Source organism: Octodon degus, unplaced genomic scaffold (genome assembly GCF_000260255.1).
Source record: "Octodon degus isolate 3935 unplaced genomic scaffold, OctDeg1.0 scaffold00005, whole genome shotgun sequence".
NCBI classification, from domain to species: Eukaryota; Metazoa; Chordata; class Mammalia; order Rodentia; family Octodontidae; genus Octodon; species Octodon degus.
In genome coordinates, this window is record NW_004524581.1 from 3,644,402 (window position 1) to 3,663,761 (window position 19,360).

The following is a 19,360-nucleotide window of genomic DNA, read 5'->3' on the forward strand; positions in this document are numbered from 1 at the left end:
GAGAGTGAAGCTTGATGGAAGGTGATTAACGAGAGACATAAGCTGGAAGGGTAAAGTTTGACCCCAGCTCTAGCATTTTCTTTCTGTCTCTCCCTACGTCCTGGCCATCCTGCATGGAGAAGTTTCTCTCCTACATGTCTGTCTCTGGCACCATTTCAACTGGGAAGCCATCAGTATAGCAAATGCTTTGAACCAGGAGCCAAAATGAACTCTTTCAGGTTTCGGTGTCACAGTACAGGCTTCAGGTATTGTTTTGAATTGACAGGAGAATGACTAATGCAGCATTTTATTTGTTTTTCCATAAGGTAATTGTGATACTGTTCAAATAAATTTTTTTTTTGTATCATCTGCCTTATAACCTCTACTTCAAGGCTAGCCAGAGGGATTCCCTGGTGAAGTATGTCTGATGGGTCTCTTATTTTTTAAAAAAATATGTAATTCCGTGTTTTACAGGAAGTAACAATAGACCACGTGCTTTATGTTTTGGGAGGGACATTCAATATGCATAATGTATTTTGATTACATTCAGGCCCTCTCTTGCTCTTACACCTGACATCTTCTTCCCCTGATCTTATCTAGTAACAGTCTCTGTTCTACCTTTTTGTCTTTTCCGGATTAAATATATTCAGTAGAATATGGTACTTTTTTCTTCTGAGTCTGGTTCATTTTATTTAGTGTGATGATATCTGGCTTACTCCATTTTTCTGAAAATGAAATATTTTTATTTTATGGCTAAAATATATATATATATGTGTGTGTGTGTGTGTGTGTGTGTGAAATATATATATATATGAAATACATATGATATATATATTTTTTTCCTTTGGCCATTCATCTGTCAAAGCACCCTGAAGTTGGTTCCGCATCTGGAATATTGAGTGATAGATGTGAACTTGGAACTATTAGACTTCTATCATAAAAGTTTCTAGAAGCTCTTATGTAAGTTTTAAATTTTTAATTCTTGATAATGTGAAACAATCTACATTTACATTTCTCCCTGCTTTTGTTCACTGAGTCATTGCTCTTTCAGAGGAGTGCACATTTCAGAAAATACGAGAAGGAGCTGGGCGTGGTGGTGCGCACCTGTAATCCCAACACTCAGGAGGCTGAGGCAAGAGAATAGTTGCAAGTTAGAGACCATCCTGGGCTGCAAAGTGAGCTCAAGGCTACCTCAACCTCATAGTCAGACCCTGTCTCAAATAAAAAGGCATAAAAAGAGAACAATATGAAAACACTATTTTTACAGCTGATTTAAACCTTTTTTCCAAATCCACTATCTTAACACTCAAAAGAAAGATTTAACCTTTCTCAACATGGGTTCTTTTTTGCAAAATATTTCATTTTGAAGTATCTGTTCAAAGGGCAGGCCAAATAGCTCAACAGATTAAAGCCCCTGCAAGCAGGCACAGGAGCTCAGTGTTCGATCCCAGGGGCCTGCCATGCCCCACTCCAGGGACGCGCTGAGACTGAGATTGAGACTGGGCATTGAGGCACGTGCCTGTTATCCCAGCAGTTCAGAGGAGGCTGTAAACAGGAGAATCACTTCGTGTTCTATCTAGTAGTGAGACTCTGAACACCCTGTAGACCCTTCCCTAAAGTACCTAAAAATAAATATATAAATAAATAGTTCAAATACTTCATCGTTCTGTAAATGCTCAGCATGGGGGAGTACAGTCAGCATGCTTAGGTTTTCTCATGGAAGCAGGATCTTGGAAACAGATAAGATTACAGTTCTTTGGGTCCTTGCATGCTTCCTGGTGATATCTTCCTGTGGTTACAGTCTTGGCTGTGGATATATTATGGGTAAAAACGTACAGTACTAAGACTCTGAACTATTCTCTCAATTTGAGTTAGATCTAGTGGCCAATCCTGCTAGCTCACATCCAACTCTTCTTCTCCTGTAATATTTCATTCTGCAGTATTTGTCGTCTGTACCAGTGTTTCTGGGAACGCTTGGGCCTTACCATGCTGACTTAGGGCAAGGCTCCATGGGTTACACCCTGCACCTTTTCCTCCTCTCCACGCTATGGCACAGAACTCCTGGTCACCTCTGAACACGTCGGGTGTCCTGCAGGACTGAGAGGAGACTGGAGGGAACTAACCATGTTTCAGTCTACTTTTGCAGCTGTAGATTCAGATTTACTTTGATGAAGCCATCTGTTTTGGTAAAAAGCACCCTGAAAAATTCTCCAAATTTTTGAACAAAAAGACATAGATATAAAAAAAATAAAGAAAGAAAGAAAAGAAAATTCTGTATTTAATTCTCTTCATCATTTAGAAACATGGAAGCAAATGTAGGCAAGAGGAGGAAAATCATCGTCAGAAATGTCTCCATCTTTTCACAATTCACCTAAAAAGCAAGTATTTTTCCCCATTATCTCTATGTCTTTTCTTTTCATTAGTGAAGTGATTTTCTCTCTGCATACTGCTATTTATTTATTTTTATTTATTTATTGAGGTACCAGGAATTGAACTCTGGACCTTGCACTTGCCAGGCAAGCACTTATTCTACTGAGCCATCTCCCTGACCCTCTATTGTTATTCACATAGTTTCTATTATATTCAGGATTGTCCTAAAATCCCCAAAAACTATAATTTAATCCTCATAACAACCCATCATTTTAAATATAAAGGAATTACGTAGGCACTGGCATAGCCAAAATGAGGAGTAATCTTTTCTGGCTCAAATCTGAACATAATCACTGGTTTATGGTTTTGTTTAGGTAGAGGGGAAAACCTAAAAAAATAGCATCACTTACATGTGGAAGGGTCATTGATTTAATATGTTCAAAATATTCCTTGGGATCTTTTGTTGCTGAAGTATGAAGCTGAATGGAAAGACCTGGGAGCACTGGGTAAGTCCTGAACATGGCGACAGAAGAAGTGAGGTATATGTTAGAAGTGTTACTAACACAAGCAGTAAAAATGTGCAGATATAAAATGAAGAAATTGTCCTTGGCTTTATAATTTACATGATTACTAAGTGTTAACTGTCCTACTGGACTTTCAAACTAGGCCTATGAAGTTGAAAGCTTCTCCTTTATACTATCCATAAATTATTACAAGTCTTACTTTTAATTTTATGTCTAAGTTTCTTAAGTGATCTCTCCTGTTTGGATATTTTTAAATGCTTTGTCTACCATCTATATTATGAGATACATAGGGCCAAGGAGCCTGTAGAAATAGTTTCATTAGTTATTGATTTCTTTCCACCATCTAGATTTATTTTCCTATTTCTCCTCTCCATTGTATTGAATTTTATGAATATATGAAGTTGAATTATTGGTATTTTAATACATAATTCATTCTTTTATATTTATGGCTTTTATACAAAATGATCTTTCTACTTGACTGACATCCTCATGAATTATCTTGGCTTCATCTCTTCCCTCATTGCATGCAGCAATTTGTCTCTTTGACAAATACCTTTTGTTCTGTAGGCATCTGTCCTTCTGAAAAGCCCTTCTACACATCCAAGAATAGTATGTGCTGCTAACTTTGGAGAATGAGAATAGGAGCTCCTAATCCTACTCATACAACACACAAAACCCAAGTCCACCGTGGCCTAGAAGAGTACACTACAAGATTTTAGTGTGAAATTGACATGGTAGGCATAGTAGTAACTCAGAAACTTATAAACTCAACGTGTCATATTTCTTTTGTTTTGGCCTTATGGCAAGCTGGATGACCAGCTTGTCACAAGAAAGAGCAAATTTAGTGTTCAGCTTTGCATACCATATAGCATACAACATTCAGATATGGTATGAAATACTGATATACTGCGCACAGTTAGGTCACATGTGCAACTAATGAGTCCATACTATATTCATGTATATAGTGGTATTTATATGGGGTAAATTTTCTTGTAGAAAACAGCTTCATTGGTCTAAAAGATGTATCCCATCCTAAGGCTGCAAGGAGATAAGAAACGAAGTGCTTCTGTAGCGTGAGGGAGGACTGCATTTGCATTCGCCATCGTCAGCGAAAGGCACCACTGCAGAGCTGTGAAAACTGCAGACCTTTGCAACTGAAGCTTTGATTAATGGTTTAATTAAAGTGGGATTTTTATAAATTTGTTGGCAAAACAAAGTATGCTAGTGAAAGTAGAAAATGTTCTGGTAATCTGCTCTTCCAGCACTCGTTGTAGAAGACACTGATGACAGGATAGTAGCAAATGACTTGAGCATTTGAAAATCTGTTGGAAGAAATGTTTTCAAGGTTTGCAAGAAGTCTTTTGACTTTTTAGTCACAGTAATTTGTAAAGTGACAACTAAGAATGTATCATGCAGCATACTGTTCATAAAGGTCATTGGAGGGAAAACAACTTTCAAGTCTTGAAAACAGAAAACATTATCTTTCTTTCAATAATTGTTTTCTAACTTTATGCACACAATAAATCTCGTAACAAATCCCATTTTATTTTTTTGATCTGTCAACAGAAGGGCCAGAGCTTTTGGAGTGACTCAAATAACGAATGCATGGGATGACAAATACGTAAGTGTGGGCGCTATTCTCACTCCATGTTCATTCTTACTTTATCTTTATTTTCCCTTCATCTCATTCTTTCAATGTTTGTTCTCCTTTTGTAGTCCAGGTATCTTGAAGATCACCCTAAGATGAGAAGGGGTATGTAAATACGTGGGAACAGAGCTGTTTCTAATGCACAGCTGCACTTATAAATCTTGTTTTTTTCAAGGTAATGTTGCACCCATTTTTTTTTTCTCCCCGGCCCCACACCCATTAATTTTGCTTATGCTAGCAAAAACTCCAGGACACTTACTATTATTTTTTTTTGTAATTAGAGAAGCTCAGAGAGTTTGAACTGTAACAAATGTAAGATAAAGAAACCAGTAGAGGCCTCATTTATCGTCCAAACTCCTTTTAAGATAAAAACATTGGGAAATACCTGAACACTCATAGGGATTGTAGAACCCAAATTATTTCAGCAATAAGTCAAGAACTGTAGTTCTTTGAACCAACTTGTCTCCCAGTAGCTAGAACCTGAATTGAGCCAAAGAATCTCTTTTGATATTTGTTTCTAGCCTATAGTTATTACTAAGTAAGATACCTTATCATCACATTAGCCTAAGTTAGTCTTTAAGATTAATTCTAATTAATTTTAAGTTAACCTGAAATATATTTTTGCATCTGCAATAAATAAATTTATGTACCCTTACACAAAATACTTTTCTTAATAGTTTGTGAATGCTAATACATACCCTGGAAAAAATACAATATATAATGACACAATTTAAATAAAGCACCATATGCAAGCATCTATGAAAATGATATTTTATTACTAAGATTGTTTTATTTATGTCCACTTAACTATGTCTATATGTCTAATTAGAGTTATTAAAACATAATTAAATTTTGGTTCATATTACTCATGTGTATTTAAGCTACACCTACTTCTCCTTTTTATCTTCATTTTGCTCTAATATTTTTGGAAGTTTAGAGAATTCATAATCCTATATGGGAGAAGAAATAAAAATATCTGACAGGCAGTAAAATCTAAAGACAATCCAGACCTTTGAAAACACCTTTTGTTAGTGGGTTTATTGTATAAATCATGCTGTTGGTATTCCAGAGAAAAAATGAGTAAATGTAAGATAGGTTATGGTAAAAATCTAATTATTGGCATAATGAACCCTACTGTTAATTCAATGATGGTTATATAGTTGTACTTAGGATATGAAAGTGGAACCTATGTTTGTTTTAGAACACACCTCTAAGTATTCCCCTGGATTCATGGATAAAATACTACTAAACAATCCTCCCTATGCCCAGGCTTTTCAGGATGCTCTTCAAGAGTCTATTTTTTGTTAAATTATGCAGAAATTCAATTATGGAGAGGATGTAGGAAGGGCTAAAAAACATAAAGGTGCGTTACACACATGTACTAACTTCCTAACAATGAATACAACCATGTACTGCCAACATGCACAAATGAAAGCAAAACTTAAGAGAAAACAAATTCAATGTAATAGTTTATACTCCTTAAAAAAATTAAGTCCAAAAAACAAAAAAGTACAAATATTATAGTTTAATTTTATTACTTTTTAAAAACATGTACCATTAATAAAATAGAAAAAATAATTGTTTATAACTTATCCAAAATATGGAATGTTAAATAAAATGTGCACAGACTTTAGAAACCTAAAATATTAGAATCTGGACACATCTGTGAAGAACAAAGGCAACTTCGTAATTGTTTATTCTCTACATATATGATTATAGTGATAGCAAATAATTGTTTATTCTCTACATATATGATTATAGTGATAGCAAATAAGGTCAGATAAATATCCAATTTATTTTTTATTTTTGATGATGTTGATGCTGCCATTTTCCTATGGGATAAACTGTAAAAGGATGAGCCCAAAGTTACACAATAACAGATCTCAGACGAATATTGTGCACTTCACATAATATTTTTAAACAAGTGTTGTTTGTGCCAACCGGTGTGCTAAGAGCTAGAAATGCTTGGATAAATAAAATTCTGCTGTGAAATAGATATAACACAAGAGAAAAGGGTAAATCTTCTTTCTTTGTTTAAGATGGTTCTCTGGAAAATTTCTCCCTAGCAATCGTCTTTGTTTGAGATAACAGTTGAAGTTATCATATTAGTAACTTTAGAAAAGAGAGCTTCATGTGTTAGTAGAAATAAGATTGTATTTCAGAGAGATAATGATAGATGATAGAAAGATAGATGATAGACATATAGACAGATAATTGCAAAATAGAAGAATTTGTGACACAATATATAGGAAAATATATCTGTATAACGTATGGATCTTTGAAACACCAAACAAAACTCTATCAAAAATATATGATGCAGCTTCATGTTGTCTATGTTCCTTGACACATTTATGTTGTTGCTTAGCATTTCAGTGAACTAAGTTGGCTAAATATATATGAAATTTTCAATGTTCATAAAAATGATTTCATGAATAAATCAGTTCTGTGTTAGGAAACAGTTTCTTTTTAGAACTTGGTGACATGAAAACAAATTTTTTAAAAAAAAGAGTCCATAGGAGTTTTTAAACACATTTCTTTTTTCTCCACGTTGTCAGTTAACTGCCTACCTTTTCTTTATTATTGAACTGAAATATTAAACGTACAAAGGGGAAAAATGCTGATTTTTAGCCCAACCTTATAGAATAATGAGAAATCATTTTTTCAAATGGAAATTTATTTTGACACATTGTGTGATGTTAACAATGGTTTTTAACTTAAATTTTATAATTCAGATTCTTCTTACAGCAACCCAATATTTATTAATGAAGAACAGATGTTTGAATAAAGAAATTGGGAAACTAGTGGACATGCTGATAATTTTTCAAGTTATAGACAATATTTAAGTCCTTGACATGTGTGCTAACTTATCATAAATTGAAGCCTAAGAAAAAAAGATCCAAATAAAACTAAAGATTTTTATCATGAAGGAGAAACTAATTCACGGATAAGCACAAGAAATACAATGGAGAATTCCATATATCATTTGAGAATACACACAACCTATCAAGAAAAATTCTAGGTCCTCACTACTATTTGAACCAATGCTTCAGTCCATTGCTGTGGTATTTGCAGGCACCAATGGGCATCTGCCCTGAGAATAGATTTTTAGCACTTTCTGTGTATTTTACGAGTTAATGAAGTGGTCTATAAGTCTCACTCACAATCTCAAGTGTGGATGGTGAACGAAGCAGAGCAAAAGAAGGCAGAACTCATAAAATAATGAAAAGCCTTCCTTCTGTAATCAATATTCAATTGTTTCTGGCTCTATAAATACATAAATGTTATTATTTTAATAGGCTCTGTCCCAACCACTTGGAAGAACCATTTAGGTTAAATAATACGCTTTAACATTGCTTTTAACAACATGCCCTAAATAACATGAATATCACATATAAAATTTAAATCTTGGGGCCGGGGAGATGGCTCAGTAGAATAAGTGCTTGCCTGGCAAGCACAAGGGCCTGAGTTCAATCCCCGGTTCCGCCAAAAAAAAAAAAAAAAAAAAAAAAAATTAAATCTAACTTTCCCCTTGTATTTTGACAAGATACCTTGAGCAGCCTACTGTTGTAATTCTATGACAACTCTTGGGCTCATTATAAATAATTGATAAATAAAATGAATATAGAGAGAAATTGGTATCTGTGATTTGATGTTTCTTGAGTCCCAATTGTCCTTTGTCACTCTGAGGACATCTTCTCCTATTCCTCATCTTTCCCTTAAAGTCCACCAAAATCTCCTGAAATTATTATTATTATATTATTATTATTAATTATTATTATGTCGTTTCTCAACTTATTCAGCTAGGATAGGCTGTTTCTCCTGTTTTATTGAAAACTAGAGAAGATTTAAAAGAACAAAACTCCTACGCCTTTCTAAGAAAAAAAAACAATAAATTTCTTTATGAAGGTCATTTATACCAAGCATTATTAAAACTAAACATATTTGAGTGTTTTCTTTCTGTGATCTACAGTTTTCATACCAAGTTAGGGTTTTATAGAGTAGCCAAAGTCCTATCAAAATCACTATTCAAATGCCCCAGTCTTATTTTTTGCTCTTTCTCTTTTTTTGCAAAAATATACTCACCAAATATTTGATTTGGTTGCTCTGTGTAACACTTATGCCATCCCCACAAAGTGACAATATAACTTGACAATCATTTTCTCTGAATTAATCAAATTGAAAGTGCTGAAATGCACACACTTGGTAGCTTGTAATATTTGCATGTTTTCTTTGTAAAGACTGTATTAGAAAACTCAACAACTTTTCATAAATTAGAATACTAGGCTTTTGCCAACGTCAGGTTTCCAGATCAGTGTTCAGATCTCTACAGCAACAAAAGAATATTTCTAAGAATCACACAGTTTGTCTGAATCCACATACCTCACTTCTATTTTAGGCTTAATAAATTTTTAAGAACAACAAGCAAAACAAACAACAATATAAGTACTCACACTATGATAATGTAAGCTAAAACTTGAAGTAAATTTTTGAGGAACACCAAACAACAAAAGCATAAATCTTACAGCAAGAAACTCAAGGAAAAAAAAACTTTATATACAGCTGTATGGAAAGAGCATGTCATGGAATGTCAGTTTAAATAACTTTGAAATACCATGAAAACATTTATTGATCTGTAGTTAGGCTAATAAGGAAATATAGTATGTTTAATCTATGATCTATACAAAATATTTTATACTAAAATCAATTGCTTTGGTGCTTGAAGTAGTAAGCCCTGGAATTCGAAAGTGTCTTTCACTGCTTTTCAAAATTTCATATTCTTAAAAATTATTTTAGGTCTTCTGAAAATGTGGATTCTTGTTTATTAGGCCTGGTGGATTATGGACATGATATTATATTTCTATTAAGCTCGTATTAATGCTGTTTGTCTAGCAAGCATTTAGTAAAGCGTTCCCAATTAAATTTAATGTGACTGATCATGAATATTTTTGGAATATGAAATAAAAATGTACAAACCATATATATTGACAAGTTTGTGTTAATACATTTCATTCAATTTGGAAATAAGGAAATTGCCTTAAAATAAACTATTTTTAAAATGTGAAGAATGTAAGGGGGATAAGTAATAAGGTACTAGTTAATCTTGCAACCATATAATAAGCATGCATGAAAGAATTTAATTGAAATCTGAACTTGGTCAATACTGTCAAAACGTTGAGATAAAATATATCAATATCATACTAAGTCATATTTGGTAGAATTCTGAATTCTCTTAAAGTATATTTTTTCATTCTTCCTACATCTGGAGGATATATGTCACACAAGGCAAGAGGGTTTTTTTTGTTTTTGTGTTTGTTTTTAAAAGGATATATATATATATATATATATATATATATATATATTGTGCTTTTATCAGTGGTTAAGAATGAAGACTGTGTTCTTTGATTAAAAAAAAAAATACCCAGGCAATTGATCATTTTCTGGCTCTAGACTACAGGCATATTAAATATGTGCACCAGAGTAGGCTTTAAAGAAATTGGAACTGGGAAGTTAAATAAAGTGACACGTTCACAATTAGGGAACTATAGTCTTCAACGTCATGGCATTCATTGTAGACATGTCTGGCCCGCCAAATCCCTTGGTGCTACATTATTGAAGTTTTCATATCCGGTGACATTAACATAAAACTTTTCTGACATTACCGTATTTTCCACACCGAAACTGTGGTTGCAGATGCATTATAGCCCATTGCACCCTTTGCCATTTTTCATGTAAGCTTCGACTGAGGTTGAAATTTCTGTGTTGCTTCAAATGATTGTTTAATTTCAAGTGGATGAGCTAAATCATTCACGTTGGCTATGGATGGAACACTTCCACCAGTAAGGGGGCACCAGACAAAAATGAAAATTATATTTACAAAAGAGATAAAACCTTAAGTGTTCCTTTAAAGATATATACATATATATGTTATATATTAAAAACATACATTATATATAACATGTATATGTTAACACCTGCAAAATTTTATAGCGAATAATGAAAATGTCAGCTTATGATTCAAAATAATAACTGGATGATGATTCCTTTTAGTATTAGAAACTATCTTTCATTTAAAAACTAAAGATAGAGCTGGCAAGATAGCTCAGCAGACTAAGCACCTGCATAGACAAGTACAGGGACCAGGTTCGAACTCCAGCACCACCTGACATGCTGGCTGCCCCCCACTCCAGATGCACTCAGATTGGGTTTGGCAGCTCACGCCTGTAATCCCAGCGCAGTAGAGGATGAGGCAGAAGGATCACTATGAGTCTGAGCTGCATAGTGAGACCCTGTACCAAATACATTAAAAAAAAAAAAACCCAACTAACAATAGCACAGACAATAATCATATAAAACTGCTCCCAAAAATTCCTCTAGTATTTTCTCCATTTGTCTATGAAAAGTAAAATTATGTATACAGAAAACTGTTCTGGAAACTAGAAATGAGTTAATCAAAAAAAATATAAATGATTACTTTGTAACATATTTCTTATTTATTTAAATGAAAAATAATTGTCAACCCAAAAGAACAACCAAGTTTTTAAACGATATGTTATTTAGTGAATTGAGTCTGTCCAAAAAGATTTTCTGGAAAAAAAAAAAAAAAGACACGATTAACCTAAGTGTTGGTGCAAATTTCTGTTTTTTAAAATCTTAAAGCATATAGTTCAAAGTTTTATCTTCTGTGAATGATATAAATTCCATACGTTGTTTTCTCAGTGACAATAAAAAGCACAGTTCATTAAAAACTGAAGTTAAAAAGTAAAACGACTCCTAAAAAACGGGTCACAGTTTCGTCATTGGAATATGGAGGTTGTTCCAGGGGCCCATCCACAGCTCCTCCTCCTGTTCCGACTGCGTGTGGTCGCTGTGGAATTCCGAAGAGTCCTTGACGCGCCTGCTGTCCGTCCCTGACCCCTGCTGCGCTGTGCTTTGCAGCCTGTTGCCCAGCGACTTCACCGCGGCACCCTCCGCCACCACGGGACAAGGTGCAAAGGTAACCAGAGTGGGTCGTTTGCTCATTTTCTCAGTAGAAAACGGGCCCTTGGACAACGTGTTCAGAGGAACGTGCTCCTCGTGTGTCACCGCCAACTTGTCTAATTGCTTTAAGTGCCTCCCCAGTGGGCCGGGAGCAGGGACTTGCAAGTTCTCAGCGAGGCAGGCACGGCGGGTTCGCACCACAGAGCCGTTCTGGGCAATGTATATGTTGCCGTTGATATTACTCTGGGCTCTCGGGCTGTGAAGACGGGGTCTCTGACATTCAGGCGCGCTGTCCTCTCCCGTGGAGCTAGTTTCGTACTCTCGATCAACCACTAACTTGATCATTCTTTTTCTTGCCCACTGACAAAAAAGAACAAAACATCATTATCAAAGAAATTAAAAATACAAAGGGTACAAGGGCTGTGAAATCTAAAATGATGCTATGCAGCAAAAGATCAGAGCTAGATAAGAACAGACTGGTAGAAGGAAGAAACTCTTAATTTTCACATCAGTTTCTTTTGGCTCCGAAGCTTAATACGTATAAATAATGTTTTGCTGAGTTAGGAAATAGGCTTTCCAGGAAACCTTTATTTTCTTTTAGATGAAATTACTGCTCTGCATGAAAAGAAAAGTGTATTACTTATATTGAACTAAGAGTCTGATCTATTGTTTTATAGCCGGTATACTACTTAGGAAAATTACATTTGAAACAAAGAACAGCATTAGAATATTCTGTTCCTATTAATTCTTCTATTCCAAATATTCAAAAGATATTTTAAAGCTCAAAGTATTATATTTCAAAGTCATTCAGTATTGTTAGCCAAAAGTTTTGTATATTTAATGCAGTCATTTACTGGAATTATCTTATTTTTCTGAGTCATCTCCTACAAATCTTTGATTACCTAAAATAAAGTATCTTTCCCATATGTATAATTTATTTAGCAGTATACGAAACTGAAAGCTAGTTATTCTAAGTTTTGTTTTTGTAAGCAACTAGAATACAATGAACATTTCACCAATTCAGACTTCTTTTACCAAGTGACATCAGAAATGTCAAGTAGTTTCTTCCCATTTTAAATTATGTATTGCACATCTGGGATGGAGAAATGGAGAAAACAAGCAACAGAATATATATATATATATATATATATATATAATTTCTCTTAGTGCATTGAAAAGAAATGTTTGTGTTAATGTTGTTTGGAAAGTTAACTACCATTATTTTGTACTCTGAGTAACTAATTTAAAGATAACAATATTCAATGTGTTAACTACTGTTACCTTCTTAGTATCTTGTTTTGAAACTTTATTTGTACTTAGTACAAATTATGCTTACCTAACCTGAAAAAACGTAGCAACAGCCATTACATTTTTTTAAAAAAATCAATGTTATCACGTAATGCATATCAGAAAAAAAATGGTAGAAACTTTGACTTTTTAAAAATGTTTCATTTAACAGCTATTGAAAGTGACAGAGCTATTTGAAATCGTTCATGATAGTTTTGATAAAACCTTTGCAAAATGAGATGTGTACCTATACCAAAGCGGATCATTTGTGATCTCATTCCTTGCAGCTTGTTGTACTTATTTGACAGAGATGAAGTATCATATTGTACACAACTAAATACACGTGTACGTGTGTGTGCACAGGTGTGCACCCGTCCAGTGGAAGAGAATCTATGAGATGTCATCCCACACTGCGTTTACATTCTTTCGCTGGGAAACAATGGTGACTCACTGACACCCCCCCCCCCCCCTTTTCATAATCGGAAAGATCAGTCGGTTTAGAACACCCGCGCACTCTGGCATTCTAACTATTCTGGTGCACTAATCTGTCCCGGTAGCTCCGGATTCACCCTTAGGACACGCCGACCTCGCTCCACATCCTGCCCTTGGAGAGCGCGTCAGAGAGCACACAGAGAGAGGCACGGCACACAGAGCACGCGGCACGCCCCACCTCCTCGCTGCGCGCTCAGAGCGCCGTGGTGTAGCCCTGGGCGTCGGCCCCGGGAGCCCGCGCGCCTCCGCCTCCGCTGTAGTCGGGCACCTGGAAGCCCCAGGGCGCCCCGGCCTGGCTCTCGCTGCTGCTGCTGCTGCTGCTGCTGCCGCTGGGGCTGCTGCTGCGCGCTGCGGACTCCTCCTCCTCCTCCTCCTGCTCCTCCTCCTCCCCGGCAGTGCCCGGGCCGCCGGGCGCCGAGGCCGACTCTGCACCGCCCTCCTCTTGCTCCTCCTCCTGCTCCTCCTCCCCGGGGGCGTCCGGGGCCCCCAGCTCTGCGGCAGCCCCCAGCTCCGCGCGCTCCTCCCCCGCTGCAGGCGCCCCGCGGGCCCGCGCGTCCCGGGGCTCCTCCGCCGCCGGCCTCCTGCGGGCCAGCACGATGTTCCTGCGCGCCTTCTCGCCTTCGGACTCGGAGGACTCGGACTCCTCCTCGGACTCGGGCGTGGAGCTCTCCTCCGGCTCCTCCTCCTCCGAGGGCGTCTCCGACTCCGACTCCTCCTCCGTGGTCTCCGACTCGCTGAACTCCGACTCCTCTTCGCTGTACTCGGTGTAGTCGCTGCTGGTGGAGGACTCCTCCTCGGACTCCACGGTGCTCTCCGTGGCTTCCTCTTGGTCCAGAGTTAACTTGAGATAATCTTTGTCTTCCTCCTCCAGGCGCTGCGGCCACTCCTCGCCCTCGAGGTCGGGGGCGCCTCTTCTCTCAGCCAAGCCCCTGACTTTCTTAAAGATCATTGGGAATATCCTAGCCTTCTTCCAGGTTGTGTGGGGAGGCTCGGCTGCTGGTGGCTTCTCAAGGGTCACAACTACTTCTTCCTCCTCACTAGGCTCTCTAATTGCAACTTTTGGTTTACTTTTCTTTGGCTTTTCCTGGAAGTGTGAAAATGCAATGGGAGGATCAGCTTAGCGATAGTGCGCTTTGGCCTCGTGCCGCCGAGCATCAGGGCACCTGCAGGGTGCTGGCGACACGCCCGTGCATGCCTGCTGTCAGAACACGTCACACAACTATCTACTGCACACAGGTACGGATTGGAAGGAGTGAATACTCTGATTTTGACCGGGCTACATAATTCTACAATCTCACTTTTGCTTTTTCATATTAATTTTTTTTTCTGAAATTTAGACCAAGAGGCAATTAATCACTGTCCGTTCCCTTTTCTATCCCTAAATTTTTGTTAATAGCTTTATGAAGTTCCTTTCGGTAAAATACAAATTGTGTTTTAAATCATGAAACTGTGTTACTTTACCTGAAAGCTTACGGGAAATTTGGTTGTTTTCTTGAATTATAAATGGATTACAGCTATAATGCCCTTCATCTGATTTATGAATGTGGGTGGATTTGTGGGGGAATAAGGGAAATTTTCCCAATAAACATGGCAATCAAAATATAATAATTTGACAGAAAATACTCTTGTTAAACTAAATTATTTCTTCAAAATATAGGTGAAATTTATTTTTTTCTCACATAATTGAAAGATAGAGATTATTTTTCCATGATTTTTAGGTATGCTAGATTTTTCAGTAACAAATAAGTATTACATCCCATAATTTTTAAAATATTGGATTATAATCCTGTCCTTCTGGAGCAACATTTATGATTTTAGAAAATAAATTTATTCATTTATTCTTTCTTTTCCTTTCCTTTTCTTTTTTGCACTCTTTTTTTCTTTTTTCTTTTTCTTTTTTTTTTTTTTTTTTTTTTTTTTTTTTTTTTTTTTTTTTTTTTTTTTTTTTTTTTTTTGTCTTTTTTGAGATAGGATTCCAGTATGTAGTTTAGGCTGGCCTTGTGCTCACTTTGTAGCCCAGGCTGGCCTCTGACTCACAGCAATCCTCCTGCCTCAGCCTTCCAAATGCTGGGATCACAGGCATGTACCAGCATGCCCAGCCTATTAATGTTTACTGTAGCTTTTATCATATGTCTAAGAATTCATAAAATGGAATACATTAAATTATTCACAATTTTCTACCATAAACAAGGCAATGAAATGGGGAGAACTATGAAAAAATGTACTAAAAGAATATGATTTCTCAAAATTTAAATACTATATAACCCATAGTCAAATAGCACTAAAATATTGTTCTTACACCTCACATATTAAAATGAGAATGGCTACCTCTTCCTCCTCGTACTCCTCTTCAGTTTCGCCCACCACTTCACCATATTCCTCCTGTCCAGCCGGCGGTAGCAGTCGACGGCGACTTCCGTATTGAGGCATCTCATACCTATAATACAAACTTAAGACTTTTGGTATTTTTTCATGTGATCTGTGTAAAATGAGCTGTTTGCTTCTCTTTCTTCATCACTTAGACAACAGATATTTATGTGCCACTTACTGTGTCCCTAGAAAATTAGTCACAAAACTAGTCCTTAAGAATTACTACCTGATGACCAAAGATTTTTGCCATAATAGTACCTTGGAATAACAATAAGCAGTTGAGTTATTTCATACATAAGTTTTTGGTGAAAATATAGAGTGAAAAAAAGGGAGAATATTCCTTACTTAGGTGAAAAAGTAGGATACAAAATGTGCCCCTTCTGTAAGTACGATAGCCTATTCACAATAAAAGTCTATATATTATAGTAAATGTTAGCTTCAAACATGGTCTGTGGTGTTATTTCCATTGTTCCACTGTATTTTTGAAAGCAGTTAACTTAAAAGTGTAGAAGCAATTTTTGAAATACTTTAGATTTTGAATTGTCTTCTTTTTTGTAATAACTCTTGGGAAAAAATTCAGTCATAGACAGAAGACACACGACAGAAATGGTGAATTCAGGAATTGAGCAAATATGTTTGACTTCTAATTCACATTTAATATTTTTATTAGATTTATCATAGAATTTGTAGAATTAAAACCAATGATTATGAAGAAAATGCTTAAAACCTGATTGAAAATAGAGGTGTACAGATTACTCATTTTCAAACATTAAAGTAATTTTTAAAAAACTCTAGTAATAATGATGTAACCCCCTTATTTAGTAAATATTATAATGAAATTCTCAGTAAAAAGTTCAAAGATGTACCCATGATCATAACTGTAATAATCTTGTCCATATTCCTGGCCAGGGTCAATTCCAGACTCCATGGATAACTCCTATTGTCCAAAAAGAGAAATTGCATTTGAACACAAATTCTTCTAGCGTTTCAGATCAAAGTACGATATCCAAACCTAGAATTCAAGGACTTCAAAAGTATTTCTGCCAAAGCAATAATTATAAATATTTAGTTGAACATATTAAAACTGTTTTGACCACAATTGTTTTATATAAAATAAGGATAGATTATGAGATACTATTTGAGAAAGTTGAAATACACTTATCCTTATGATTTATGTACTAAACATTGCAGATGTGTATTTTCTTCCAATGTTGGATAACTTCAACTTTTATGTTCGGGGGAAGTTGTGCAGCGGCACAGTGCTGGCCTGGCAAGTGCGAGCTGGTAAATTTGATTCTCATTACCAAAAAACAAAACAAACAAATTACCAATAGGTAGTTCAAATTTATCTGTGTCTTAACCTACATTATTAACTAACTCTGGCAGTCAGGAAAGGTATAACATTATCGTTAGCATATTTTTTTCTTATTCCACTAATGGTTTTCTGGTACTTGATATGAATTTATTCATTAAAAATATTTTTATAAAAATTGTCTCGTAATAATTTTTATACTGTTAAGAACTTGGGTTAATTGTACTGTCTCCCAAAGATGGTTGCATTTTAAAATGTTCAGTGATATTTCTAGGTTTAAGACTTTTTAAAAAATAATTTGTTAAAATAGTGATCATACTGAGATTTTTCACTTTGGACCGTACTGATGTTTATCAAACTGCTTTATAGAAAGATTTTTTTCTTCGATTGCTATATGTAAATAGGATTTAGTAATTATAAAATATTCCTTTCTTGTATTTTCCTTTTGAATTCTGTTTTAGCACATTAAATAGGTTAAATAGCAAAAGCTAACTATTAAATTTTTAGTGGAACAACAGTAGAGAAGGAGGAACATATGTAACTACTATAGCAAAATATGTCAGTATTAATTTCTGAGATCATCTACCAGCAACAGGAAATAATTCTTTAATACAACTTAGCAAGGAACAGCAAGGGACTTGTGCCCACCACTAAGAGCACAGCTATATCATTTAAAAAGCAGAGCTCTGCAGGCTGCCTGAGAGACGTGAACAAAGACTCTTCATTGTGCTCGGATAGACCACCATCGTTAAAAGCATTGAATTAGGGTCAACTCCAACAAAATGCCACCAAAAATATGTTTGACTTTTCTGTGAAAAACAAAAGATGGCAACTCTTAGACCTTATTTCTGTATGTCAAGCATCTAGATGTTGGTACTACAGGATCTAGCAAACTGGTTCGCTCCTGGCTACTATGTCAAACCCAGGCATATTGTTCTATAGGGGGACCAGTGCCACCTTGGAGTCTGTCATATGCGTGAGTTCTGCAAATAATAAATTGAGTTTATTTCTTCAGTTCCTATAGCTATTTAAGTTTGCAATTATTCTGGATCAATCTGGTACACTAATATTTTATTTGGAGACCAGGCAGCTTACAAATACTTTGTGAACCAAAAGCAGAGAAATCCAATAGCATTGTAAAAGTACCTAAGTAACTATACTACCACATCACACAACATAGGTGGATAATCCAAACAGAATAATAGGGATTGGGTACAAATGTAAAATACTGTGTGGAACTGTAATATAAATTTCACAGATACATTTGTGATATCCTAAGCCAGCTGAATAGATAAGGGAAATTAATGTCCACATATTAATGTCTCCATTAATATGTGGAGGTGTTCTGGAGAATTGGTAGAGAATATGTGCGTTCATTTCTAAACTGTAGTTTTAAATTTTGCACAATTTTTGGAAACATAGGTTGTACTTCAATAACAGCAAGAACAGAAAAAGTTCATTGATTGAAGTTAAGAAGACCACTAGTGTGAAGCCAGGCATGGCGCCACACTCCTGCGATCCCAGCATTCATAAAACTAATGCAGGTGAACCTTAAGTCCAGGCCTGTTCTACTCAAGTCAGCAATGTAGAGAGGCCTCTCAATAAATAAATAAGTTAATAAATAGATGAATGAATCAATCAATAAATAAGGGGTGGCCAGATAGCTAAGAGGATTAAAGGGCCTGCAAGCAGGTGCAGGGGCCAAGGGTTTGATCCCCAGGCCTGGCATGCTGGCCTTGCCCCCAGGACATGCTGAGATGGCAATTGAGGGTGTGGTGGCACACTCCTGTAATCCCAGCTCTTGGGAGGGTGTAAACAGGTGGATAACTGAGCCTGAGCTTGTAGTGAGACACTCAGTACCCTGTAGACCCTACCCTAAAATACCAAAATAATAAAGGAATGAATAAATAAATAAATAAGCAAGAAAATCAGTGAATAGCTGGAGAATTTCTGGTTTCAATCACCTATACTGAAAAAAATAAAAATATAAATGAAAGACAGACAGAAGAAACTAAAACAAAGTTAGTATATACTTAAGGTATTCTAGCTAAATATTTAACAAATCTGCTTCAAAATGGTCAGTTTCTTGAGTGACCACCACTCAATATAATGATTAAATATGCCTCAGAATGCATATTTTATACCATGTGACCAATGCATGTTGAATGTAATATATACAGAAACAGGAGAAAACTCGAAGTGGATTCAAGGTGAAATCTCAGTAACTTTTGTTAAGAATATACACAGGTATGTTTTTCTTGATAAAAGGAAAATAAAGTTCAGCTTGCTCTAGCTGCAATATAGAACCAGTATCATTTAGGTTAAATACAATAAAGGATAGATGGGATTGCTGTAGGAACAAGAAATTGAGCAAGAAGTCTGGATTCAATTCCATGATCT

At 35.9% G+C, this 19,360-nt stretch overlaps 1 protein-coding gene across 1 annotated transcript in view; it reads right to left on the bottom strand.

Annotated features, from left to right (window-relative positions):
- Positions 1–11,132: 11,132 nt before the first annotated feature.
- Positions 11,133–19,360, bottom strand: part of Pcdh15 (protocadherin related 15) — a 689,792-nt gene continuing 681,564 nt past the window's right edge. Inside the window, exons 31-32 of the mRNA XM_023723273.1 lie at positions 15,607–15,715; positions 11,133–11,859 (exon numbers count right to left, since the gene is read on the bottom strand). Of these exons, the coding sequence (XP_023579041.1) occupies positions 11,305–11,859; positions 15,607–15,715 (664 nt within the window). The 3' untranslated portion in view covers positions 11,133–11,304. The remainder of the gene's footprint in view (positions 11,860–15,606; positions 15,716–19,360) is intronic.